This window comes from Littorina saxatilis, linkage group LG2 (assembly GCF_037325665.1).
Source record: "Littorina saxatilis isolate snail1 linkage group LG2, US_GU_Lsax_2.0, whole genome shotgun sequence".
Lineage (NCBI taxonomy): Eukaryota > Metazoa > Mollusca > Gastropoda > Littorinimorpha > Littorinidae > Littorina > Littorina saxatilis.
Genome location: NC_090246.1, coordinates 39866551 through 39878600, shown reverse-complemented (window position 1 = coordinate 39878600; position 12050 = coordinate 39866551). Strand labels below are relative to the sequence as shown.

The 12050-nt window shown below is 42.0% G+C and overlaps 1 protein-coding gene across 1 annotated transcript; it reads left to right on the top strand.

The window, feature by feature from the left end:
• The first annotated feature begins 1695 nt into the window (after window positions 1-1695).
• LOC138958978 (L-proline trans-4-hydroxylase-like) lies at window positions 1696-11847 on the top strand. The gene is made up of 9 exons (XM_070330326.1): window positions 1696-1813; window positions 2021-2102; window positions 3608-3689; window positions 4497-4607; window positions 6336-6427; window positions 7201-7291; window positions 8134-8263; window positions 8681-8832; window positions 9217-11847. The coding sequence occupies exons 1-9, from the start codon at window positions 1801-1803 to the stop codon at window positions 9334-9336; spliced, it is 873 nt and encodes a 290-aa protein (XP_070186427.1). The 5' UTR covers window positions 1696-1800; the 3' UTR covers window positions 9337-11847.
• Window positions 11848-12050: the final 203 nt, after the last annotated feature.

Here is a 12050-nt window from a genome sequence, read left to right as displayed (position 1 = left end):
TCTCATGAACAACCAACTGCTGCCCGCTCATACTGGCACACTATTATTTATTTAAAAAAATAAACATAAACAGATCAATATAACAAGAGGTTAAACATAAAGAATAAGAAAAGGGAGTAAAAAAATAACTCCCTCAAGGGAATCGATCCCGGACAATCGTGACGGAAGTGCCGTTTCTTATTTATCCACTATACCACTGATGATGTTTGGGAACTTGGGACAATGAAATGAATATAAGGCGGAACACCAGCAGCGATTGACATTTTGGTCTTCAAAGTCAGCTGTGTGTACGCAACTGGTTGTGATTTAAACGCAACGATGACCTGACTATGAGAATAATAAACACACACACACAACAATTAGGAAGAATTTATTTGGAAATGGCAGACTAAAATGTGATGACAACATTGGACACAACACAAACACCTTCCTCGTTTGACAAAAGAGCAGATTGTGTCCCTCGGCCCTTCTTCCAATGCACTGCTCTGACTGGTTGATTTATCGCGTCAGGCGTCAAAAATTGGATGGATTCTATACTGAATAGTTGTGCCGCGCGTAAGGCCTGGCCTGCATGCGTTCCGATTTGGGTGAAAAATGAAGGTTCAACGTACATTTCTCTCTAACAAGGACTTGAAGTACAAATATTCCTTTTTGCTATTTTGGGTATGTCTTTGTTCATCTGTATCAATTTCGGGTTTCGATGTGCCATCATTATGTCAAAAGAAGCAATCAAAACAAGCAAGTGATGCACGTTTTGTTCCGCGCCGGTGCCGGGCGCCTGTAAGATCGTGCATGACGCGACAGCTGTGCTCTGACCTTGAACTGCGCTGAACACTTTGCCAAAGAATAGCCAAGATTAAAGTGTGTGCGCTTTGGATGGTCATGCAGGCTTTTCTTTCTGCTAGAGTTCTTGGAGCAAAGTTCGTAAATGTGCCGAGCATTTATATCTACACACCTGTGCCTTTTGGGGTTTACGTTACTCGTATCAGCAAAAGTCTTTTTGCTTCGAACACAAGAGTACGGCTTGGTTTTCAGATGTACAAAGTGTGTATGTGCGTGCAAAAGAGATGCCCCTTTAAATCGCGTGTGGCAGGATTGATACCTACACCGCTCAACATGCCATAGAGTCCATGTTAGACAAGATATGGAAACAAAACTGACAGTTTTGGATGAAGATTGGATTGTTCTGTCTAATGACATGCAGACCATGTTTCGTTTCAGTTGTTCAGATTTTTTGTCGATTTTAACGCAGGCACTTTGATTTTGCGAATTTGGGTGTCTGTATAGACACTACGTCATGTAAAGTAAATATGTTTTTTGAATAAGGTAGGGGAATGAATGGCCGTTTCTGTCATATAGTTGGTTTTACAATCAACAGTCTCATCAGAAAGATCTGCTCTCAAACGTATCTGCCTACTTTTTTATGACGGGTAGTATAAAAGACATTTTTTAAATTTTTTTTTTAGTGCAGACACTTACGTTCTCATGACACAGGCACCAGTTGAAAACGGGAGTAACTACCGACACAAGCTGAAAACAGGCGGAACACACTCCCCGGTGTGTCTTCATCATAATCCGACATGCAGCGACACTGATGTGAAGCTTCGTGTGCGGTAAGCTTTAGCCAATCAACTGAGATTGGCCGGTAACGTTTTATACTGTGTCAAGGTCGTGGGGTGTCCTGATAAAGAAGAATGCCTAGCCTGTAACTCGAGGCAAGGAAAACAATTGTTTGTCCAGTGAAAAGCCTGAGACTGTTTAATACGGCAAAGATTCATACCAGTTGTTTACAAAACCACAATGTCTGTCAAAGGTAGGGCCGAAGTTTAAATATCTGAGAGAGAGAGAGAGAGAGAGAGAGAGAGAGAGAGAGAGAGAGAGAGAGAGAGAGAGAGAGAGAGATAGAGGTGTGTGAGTGTGTGTGTGTTAGTGCGCGTGTGTGCGTGCGTGTATATGTGTGTGTTTCAACGAGAATAAAGTACCAGCGGCTCTGGTCAGCTGACTGTATTTCTAACCTCAGCTTACAGATACGAAGAGGGGAAGTTCAAGGTCACCCCAGAGACTAAGGCAGACTTTGAAGACAAAGGCTACATTCTCGTCAAGTAAGATTAGGCTTCAGAAATATTTATTCTACTTGCAATTCTCTATGCCTTTATATGTTTCCCTCCGATTCTGTTCGTCTGTACTGTGTGTATCTTGGTCAGTCTTGTTTATTTTGTGTGTTATTGCCTGTCTAACCTAGCTTATATGTCAATGTAGGCTATGTAGCATTTTAAGAAATTAATTCCTAAAAAAGTATTCTAGCTCACCACACTTAGCAGTGAAGGTGTTGATTTTGGCCATGTGACCAAGTGGAGGGGTGGTCTCTAATGTGCTTCTCTCTCGAGGTAGTAGTCCTTCATATTTTGGATTACAGAAAGGAACCTTGCCAAATGTTTTGGTTACTGTGCTAGTCCCGGTGTAACGCGAGAAAATTACTCCCAAGAGATTTTTACACCGGAGTAAACATTTCGTACGAAAATGTTACTCCCTTTAACAAAAATTACTCCCCCATAATCCGAGAAAATTACTCTTCACGACAGGTGTGTTCCGGGTAAACATTTCGTACGACAATGTTACTCCCGACGAATAAATTACTCCACCCTAACACGAGCAATTTACTGCCCACGCCAGGTGTACGCAACTTTTACTAGTACTCCCTTGTCCCCTATTAGTCCTGGTGGTGGAAAGGGTGGAGGGAGGGTAGCGCGACATTCGTTTGCGCGAGATCACATAATTTTATTGGCATTATTCCTTCGTCCGCATCCCATTTTCGCGTTCGAGATTTTTACTGGAAGTAAAAATTTGGGGAGTAAACATTTCGTGGAGGGAGTAATTTTTTCGTTCCTTGGGGAGTTATTTTCTCATACGATAAGTGAACTCTGAGTAAAATTTCGTACGACATTTTTTCCCCGGAGTCAATTTTTTGTGGAGTAAAAATGTCGTGCTACACCGGTACTTCATGTTTTCGAGCACTTTCGAATTTAATTTGAGTTGGCTGTGACCTTGCATAGATAATACTTAGTACGAAATGTACTGCTCTTCGATTGCTTTTTTTGTGACGATTGCATGAGGCAGCGGCACATATATATATAATACAAGTACTACATAGTAGTCGTAGTCGTAGTAGTAGTAGTAGTAGTAGGAGTCGTAGTAGTAGTCGTCGTCGTCGTCGTCGTCGATCGTCGTTGTAGTAGTAGTATTAGTAGTAGTAGTAGGAGTCGTAGTAGTAGTCGTCGTCGTCGTAATAGTAATAGTAGTAGCAGTAGTAGTAGTAGTACTAGTAGTAGTTGTTGTTGTTGTTGTTGTTGTTGTTGTTGTTGTTGTAGTCGTCGTCGTAGTAGTAGTAGCAGCCGCATAAGCAGTAGCTATTTCTTATCTGAATCGTCCAACCTTCAAAATAGCCTGTTTCATCGGTAAAGATGTCTGTGTGTTTAAGGTTTTGTTTGGTAACTAGGTTCCACTGGCGAATATGGTAATGGTAGAACAAACGGTCAGTTGTAGAATAAGGGGGTCAATGACAATGTTTTGAAAAACTATTTTGCTTAAAGGCATATCAACTTTACAGAAATTTGCTGAACAACGATGAGCTCAAGAAAATCCGCGGTGTTCTTGATGACAGTGACGTCATCAAAAAGTATTACTATGATGTAAGCTCTCTCTCTCTCTCTCTCTCTCTCTCTCTCTCTCTCTCTCTCTCTCTCTCTCTCTCTCTCTCCTTCTCTCTGTCTCTCTCCCACCCGCTCTCTCCCTCTCTACTGTGTGAACTTGGAACGGAAACGGTTTCTTCGTTTGGCTTAAATGATCCCAACACCATCGGTGTTTATATACAAAGGAACGGACATTTTAACCAAATTGTTTTGCACTGTTGAACTACTTGAGACGGGCGCAGTGGCCTAGTGGATAAGACATCGGCCTCCTAATCGGAAGGTCGTGAGTTCAAATCCAGGCCGCTACCGCCTGGTGGGTTAAGGGTGGAGATTTTTCCGATCTCCCAGGTCAACTTATGTGCAGACCTGCTTGTGCCTTAACCCCCTTCGTGTGTACACGCAAGCACAAGACCAAGTGCGCACGGAAAAGATCCTGTGAACCTTGTCAGAGTTCGGTGGGTTATAGAAACACGAAAATAGCCAGCATGCTTCCCCTCGAAAGCGGCCTATGGCTGCCTAAATGGCGGGGTAAAAACGGTCATATGATCATACACGTAAAAACCCACTCGTGCAAAAACATGAGTGAACTTACGTGGGAGTTTCAGTCCATGAACGAACAAGAAGAAGAAGAAGAAGAAGAAGAAGAAGAAGAAGAAGAAGAAGAAGAAGAAGAAGAAGAAGAACTACTTAAAAGTAGCCATTTTTTGCAAACCACACTAGTTCATGGATCAGTCAGATTTTCATGAAAGGGTCACGGAACATGGCGTCGGAACATAACCTGACCGTTTTCTGTTTGTTCATTCCAAGATGGACGACGGAGCGGAGAGAAAAAGTCGGATGTGTCTGTGGAACCAGCCTGGGAATGACGTGACAGGAATGGTGGCACGGTCTGAAAAAGTCGCCGGCACCTGTGAAAAGGTTAGTGATTGTGTGATAAAGCTGTTGGTGCAAACAAGCAGCTGAAGAGTGGAGTCTGACTGTGTGTCCAAGGGGATGGATGCTCTTACAGCATGTCATGTCATGTCTGGACAGACCGGTGTCACGATTTCATCTTTCGCCTGTGTAGGCTACATATTTCCCCCTCGGCATATACTCAAGACTGAAATGTTGTTTCCTGGTAAAATTAAGAAGTGAAATTATTTATGGACGAAAAGCATGTCAGTTTCTTGCATGTGAAGAAAATTGGTGGTAAAATTTAATAGATTTCACCCCCATAATCGATTTCTTCGAAAACGTGTACTGCGTGGTTACGTCCCTTGAGTTAGAAGGAAAACATTTTAGGATGAATCAAATTTCTAAGTTAAATAAAACAAATTGGTTGGACAAATTTGGCCCCATGAATGTAAGGTACACAAGGTCGCTCATCAGTACAATCGAAGGGTGTTTTTTTGTTCAGTGTAGAGTTTATACTAGATCAACGAGGCCGAGAAGCGAAATATCAACACGGCGAAAGATGAAAACGTCACACGGGCACGGTTGGCCTAGTGGTAAGGCGTCCGCCCCGTGATCGGGAGGTTGTGGGTTCGAACCCCGGCCGGGTCATACCTAAGACTTTAAAATTGGCAATCTAGTGGCTGCTCCGCCTGGCGTCTGGCATTATGGGGTTAGTGCTAGGACTGGTTGGTCCGGTGTCAGAATAATGTGACTGGGTGAGACATGAAGCCTGTGCTGCGACTTCTGTCTTGTGTGTGGCGCACGTTATAATTATGTCAAAGCAGCACCGCCCTGATATGGCCCTTCGTGGTCGGCTGGGCGTTAAGCAAACAAACAAACAAACAAACAAAAAAATGTCTGGACAGATATGTGATGGTTGACATAATATGATCCTTAACACGGGAAAGCTGGTATGCTATTTAAACTGTCATACCATTTTGTTTGTCTGTTGGTTTGTCTGTCTGTCTTTTTGCCTGTTTGTTTATCGGTTTGTCTGTCTGTCCGTCTTTTTGTTTGTTTGCTTGTTTGTTTGCTTGTGTGCGCACGCCTGATTCTTATGTAGGGAACTTGCATCAGATCAAAACCGGCACGGTTGGCCTAGTGGTAAGGCGTCCGCCCCGTGATCGGGAGGTCGTGGGTTCGAACCCCGGCCGGGTCATACCTAAGACTTTAAAATTGGCAATCTAGTGGCTGCTTCGCCTGGCGTCTGGCATTATGGGGTTAGTGCTGGGACTGGTTGGTCCGGTGTCAGAATAATGTGACTGGGTGAGACATGAAGCCTGTGCTGCGACTTCTGTCTTGTGTGTGGCGCACGTTATATGTCAAAGCAGCACCGCCCTGATATGGCCCTTCGTGGTCGGCTGGGCGTTAAGCAAACAAACAAACAAACAAAATCTAAACAAAAAACGTTACCATTAGCAGTGTTTTTACATGACAATAAGGAGTACGTACCATCCCTTTCACTATGATGGTCATGAATTAGTATACATTCGCGTCGCTAATGCCTTTAATGCGGATGCTGACGAAGAATTGACCTAGTTCACACATGATACCTCTCTTGATATCATGACGATGGTCATTATGATCCACCATGGTGACCCACCATGATGATCATGATGATCACGATCAACGCGATGACGACCGGTGCGATGATGATGTAAACGTTGATATTAGAATCGATGATGACTCTGACGACGAATGGGTATATTTTAGTTGCTAGGAGGCGAGGTGTACCACTATCACACCAAGCTGATGATGAAGGAAGCTTACACCGGAGGGCGATTTATGTGGCATCAGGACTATGGGTATGATTGCACAAGCTAGTCTCTCTTCCTTAGGGTAGCTGCTTGCTTACTTTGCATGGCAGCATTTTATGTGTGACTGTCTTTGTTTCTCTTTCTCTGTCTCTCCTAGTCTTTATCTCTCTGGCTCTGTCTGTCTTTCTGTCTTCCACTCGGTTTTCCGTCTGTTTGTCTCTACCTCTGTCTCTGTTTCTGCCCCTCTGTCTCTATCTCTGTGTCTGTGTTTCTGTCTCTCTGTCTCTATCACTCTATGTCACTCTGTCTCTCTCTTCGTCTGTCTGTCTGTCTGTCTGTCTCTCTCTGTCTCTGTCTATTTCTCTTTATCTATTTCTCTCTGTTTGTGTGTGTGTGTGTGTGTGTGTGTGTGTGTCTCTCTCTCTCTCTCCCTCTCTCTCTCTCTCTCTCTCTCTCTCTCTCTCTCTCTCTCTCTCTCTCTCTCTCTGTATCAGTGTCCAAGTACATGTACTTTTTCCATTTTGTCCAAATGAAAGCTCCTTCCATCACTCCCTCTTTTCTTTTTACTCCTTTTCTCCCCTCCTTCTATCTTCGTTGCTACCCCCCCCCCCCCCCCCGCCCCTTCTCCTTTGCTCACTTAGCCCCCACCCTTGTTTATATAGGTCTGCGTGCTTGTCGGTATGTCTGTATCTGTCTATCTGTTCGTGTTTGTGCATCTGTCCGTCCGTCAGACTTGTCTGTGTTTATCCCCTCCCTGTTGAAAGTTCTGAATTTACATCATTTACCTGTAGAATGTGCAGCCCGTTTGACTGTGTGTACAGGTACTGGTACAAAAACACCTGTCTGTTTCCTGACATGATGACCGTCTTCATCGCCATGGACCCCTGTCGTCAAGACAACGGATGTCTACAGGTGTGTCAACAATTATCTGTTTGTTTATGTATCGCGAGCAGCAACACAATGCAAACAACGATTATGTGGATGCATACTGTACTGGACTAAGATAATGAACTACTTCTGTTATCGTATATAGACGAAAATGGAAAAAAGGAACAAGAACAAAAAAGGTTAGTAATTTCAACGTTTAATGATTCATAGACAGAATTAAACCTTGTTTGTGACATGTTTCTACAACTGTATGTGTTTCCAGCGGGAGACCGGTATGGTAGGATAGTTCTCTTCCGCAGCGTGTCAGGACATTTCGCTTTTACAGCAATATAGGACATTAAAAAAACTATTTTCGCTTTTGCAGCAAGGTGGGACATTTCGCTTTTGCAGCATGGTAGGATATCTCGTTCCCACAGCATGGTAGGATATTTCGATTTCGCAGCATAGGATGTTTTCCTTTCACCGAATAGTTGGACATTTCGCTTCGGCAGCATGATAGCAATTTGATCTTTTGCCGCAAAGTGGGACATTTTCCTTCCACAGCATGTCAGGACATTTCACTTTGACAACATGATAGCAATTTGATCTTTTGCCGCAAAGTGGGACATTTTCCTTCCACAGCATGTCAGGACATTTCGCTTTGACAACATGATAGCAATTTGATCTTTTGCCGCAAAGTGGGATATTTCGTCACGTTTCCACAGCATCTTAAGTCATTTTGCTTTTGCAGCATATATAGTGGGACATTTCGCTCCCGCAGCATGGTAGGAAATAACGATTTCTGGACGCTATGCTGCGAGATCAAAGTGTTCCAGAGAAATGCCCTGAGCCCCACAGAACCGTTACAACGTTCTCTCCGCCCACAGATCCTGGAAGGGTCACACCGCTGTGGGAGGATTGACCACCAGCCCTCGGCCGATCAGATGGGAGCGGACCTGGAGAGAGTGGACATGGTCAAGGCGCGCTGTCCTCACAGATTCGTGGAGATGGACCCTGGTCAGTGTGATTTCACTTGCTTACTTGCACGCGAAGAGTTTGTTGTAACACTGTGACACTATATGCAGTCCCTGTGATAAACAACAAGTTGTGCAGAGAGGTGGATAACTATACCAGGACAAGTGCACATTCAAATTTGACTATCCATCCATCCAATTAACATTCTCTCTCACCATTTAACCATATATACTGCCCCGAAAGCAGCGTATGGCTGCCTGGATGGCGGGGTAAAAACGGTCAGAAACGTAAACATCCACTCATGGAAAAACATGAGTGAACGTGGGAGTTTCAGCCCATGAACAAAGAAGAAGAAGAAGAAGAAGAAGAAGAAGAAGAAGAAGAAGAAGAAGAAGAAGAAGAAGAAGAAGAAGAAGAAGAAGAAGAAGAAGAACTAAATATGTATGTGTCTATGTACAGGCGACGCCCTGTTTTTTCACTGCAACCTGTTGCACACCAGCAGTCAGAACGACGGCCCCAACCGTCGCTGGGCGTTTCTCTGTGCCTACAACAAGGCCAGCAACAACCCCGTCAAGGAACACATCCACCCCCTATACACCAAGCTGGACAAGGTACATGCGGCACGCGTGGGCGCGTACAGACAGACACGCAGACACACACACACACACACACACACACATACACACACACACACACACACACACACACGCACACACACACACACACACACACTCACACACACACACACACACACACATACACACACACACACACACACACACATACACACACACACACACACATACACACACATACACACACACACACACACATACACACACACACACACACACACACACACACGGATGGGGCCTCCAGCAGACCGGGCATGTCCTCTCAAGAGTAAACGTAGCAGAGAAGGGTTGCTGTTGTTTTTTGCGCACGTCTGGTACAAATATTAAACATCATTCCTTCTTCGTTCTCTTTATTTGTAGGTCCCCAACTCCGCCATTTTGGACTGTAAGGTAGACTGGGATGCGGATTCCAAAGCGTTCTTCACACAGAAAAAGCGAGATGAATATTGGGAAGATTTCGGCAAGCGATCTTCTGTGTAATAGGATCAACCAGCGATTAGACTGCACTCATGGTGTGCATGTTTCATACAAATGTGAAATTAACAAGTCAATTCAGTAGGGTGGGTTTAAAAAAAAATTTTTTAGGTATATGTGTGAGTAGAATTGCTATTTTTTTTAATTGCCGTTTCAGGCAGGTTTCCCACAATTGTGAAATTTTTTCCATGATACAGAATGACATTTAAATGTGGAATTTGTGTATGCATAATTATTAGCTATATAAATGTGTACTTGCATGATTAAGATGTTTCGTTTATTAAAACATGTCACCTGCATGTGTTATTCTGTGAACAAAATTATGTAATTGGAATTACAATTACCTGTTACGGACTACATGCTTACACGTATTGTTTGAAACAAGAATTAAAACCAAGTCGCGTGAGGCGAAATTACAACATTTAATCAATCTGTCGAACGCACAGAATGAAACAGAACGCACTGCATTTTTTTTACCAAGACAATACAGCTTCATCAATCCCCGTGGCAAGGAAATCGCTTACTTTTCACGTGCAAAACGAAGTGAAATTGACAAGCCAATTTAGTGCGGTAGCGTATTGCGATAAGCTTGAAAGTGCATGTTTCTGTATTCTTTTTAAATTTTGGAGCTTGTCTGTACTGCATAAAAAAAACCACCACATTATGTCTATATGTTTTTGAAATCAAGAAATGGTAAAGAATAAGATGAAATCTTTTTGGGATCGATTTCTAAAATTCTAATCGTAGTACCTTACTAACCTATTTGTGTTTATTGTGATCACATTTTTAAACATAACATATGTATCTATTTTTAGATTTAGAATGCGATGAAGAATGCGATGTAATCATTGTTAAATCTGTTTGCGAAAATTCGATTTAAATGACAATTTAATGAGCAAACTAAATAATTAATTTTGAAGCTTCTGAGCTGCAATGCAATCCCATAGTCCGGACTTCGTAAAACATTGCTTGACCAAAATGTCAACCAATTTGGTTGAGAAATTAGAGCGTGACAGTGCTGCCTCAACTTTCACATAAAAGCCAGATATGACGTCATCGAAGAAATGTATCCAAAATATGAGAGAGAAAAATCTGGGGATATCATACTTAGGATCTCACATGTTTCACGAAGATCGGTCCAGCAGTTTCTCTGAATCGCTATACACACACACACACACACACACACACACACACACACACACACACACACACACACACACACACACACACACACACACACACACACACACACATACACCACGACCCTCATCTCGATTCCCCGTCTATGTTAAAACATTTCGTCACAACTTGATTTTGCTGTATGGTTGTGAGGTGTGGGGATATGATTCATTAGACATATTGTCAAGGTTTCAATTGCGATTTTTAAAAATGCTTCTTGATGTATATAAAACTACACCCACTTGTATGGTCTACGGAGAGCTTGGTCGTTATCCAATTAGAATTGAGGTACAATGTCAGTTACTGGTTTATTGGTATAAACTGACGAAAGAAATGAACGATGGTGCGAATAAGATGTCCTGTTTAATGTTAAAACTACATTTGAAGTTGTACCATGTACAAAACGTTAAATTGCCCTGGTTGTCGCATGTCAATACTATGTTAAATAAGTTGGGTCTATCATATTTATGGACAACTCAGAGTCTTGCCGTCTCAGGTTTTAAAAACGTTGTAAAACAAAGGCTAAGAAATCAATTCCTGCAGGAATGGAACACTGACGTGAATGCCAACAGCTTGTGTTTTAATTACAGAATATATAAAAAGGATTTTTGTCTGGAAAGGTATTTGCTTTGGTTGCCTAGGAAATTCCAAGTTAAATTAGCAAAATTTAGAACAAGCAATCATAAGTTGCCAATACATCAGCACAGATTTTTTAATGCTCCTAGAAATGAAAGATTGTGTGATATGTGCGATAAAAATGAATTAGGTGATGAGTTTCACTATTTGTTCATTTGTACCGACGAAAGTATAGTGTCTGAAAGAAGAAAATTAATTAGTCCTTATTACCGATCTCACCCAAATTGTTTAAAATATGAACAGTTAATGAATTGTAAATCTAAGATAAAACTAATGAAGCTAGCAAGATTTGTAGCCCACGTTATGATTTTAGTATGTTAGCGTTACATCTAGTTTCTTTATTGGTATATATATGTATGTAATACATGCTTTTGTTTTGTTTTGTGTTTTTACAAAAGATGCATGGCATAATGGTATTGCCAGTTTATTTCGGCCGTATATTATCGTTGTCCGCTTAATGTATACATATTATCTGTCTGATTTCTTACCTGATTTTGTTAAACCTATTTTTCTTTTATTTTTGTTTGTATGTATGGAAGTGTATATTGCCAATTTATTTTGGTTGTATAGTATTGTTGTATTTGTCCGCTCAATTTGTATACATATATTAACTGTCTGATTTGTTACCTTTTTTTGTTAAAGTTATATCTTTGTTTCAAAGCCCTCTGGGCCCAAAACAATAAAATGCTTGTCTTGACTTGACTTGACTTGACTTGACTTGACTAAATGTAAAACAAGTCGCGTAAGGCGAAATAACAACATTTAGTCAAGCTGTCGAACTCACAGAATGAAACTGAACGCACTGCTTTTTTCACCAAGACCACATACTCGTAGTTTCGTCAGTCCACCGCTCGTGGCAAAGGCAGTAAATCGACAAGCCATGCAGAATAGTGCGGTAACGGTCG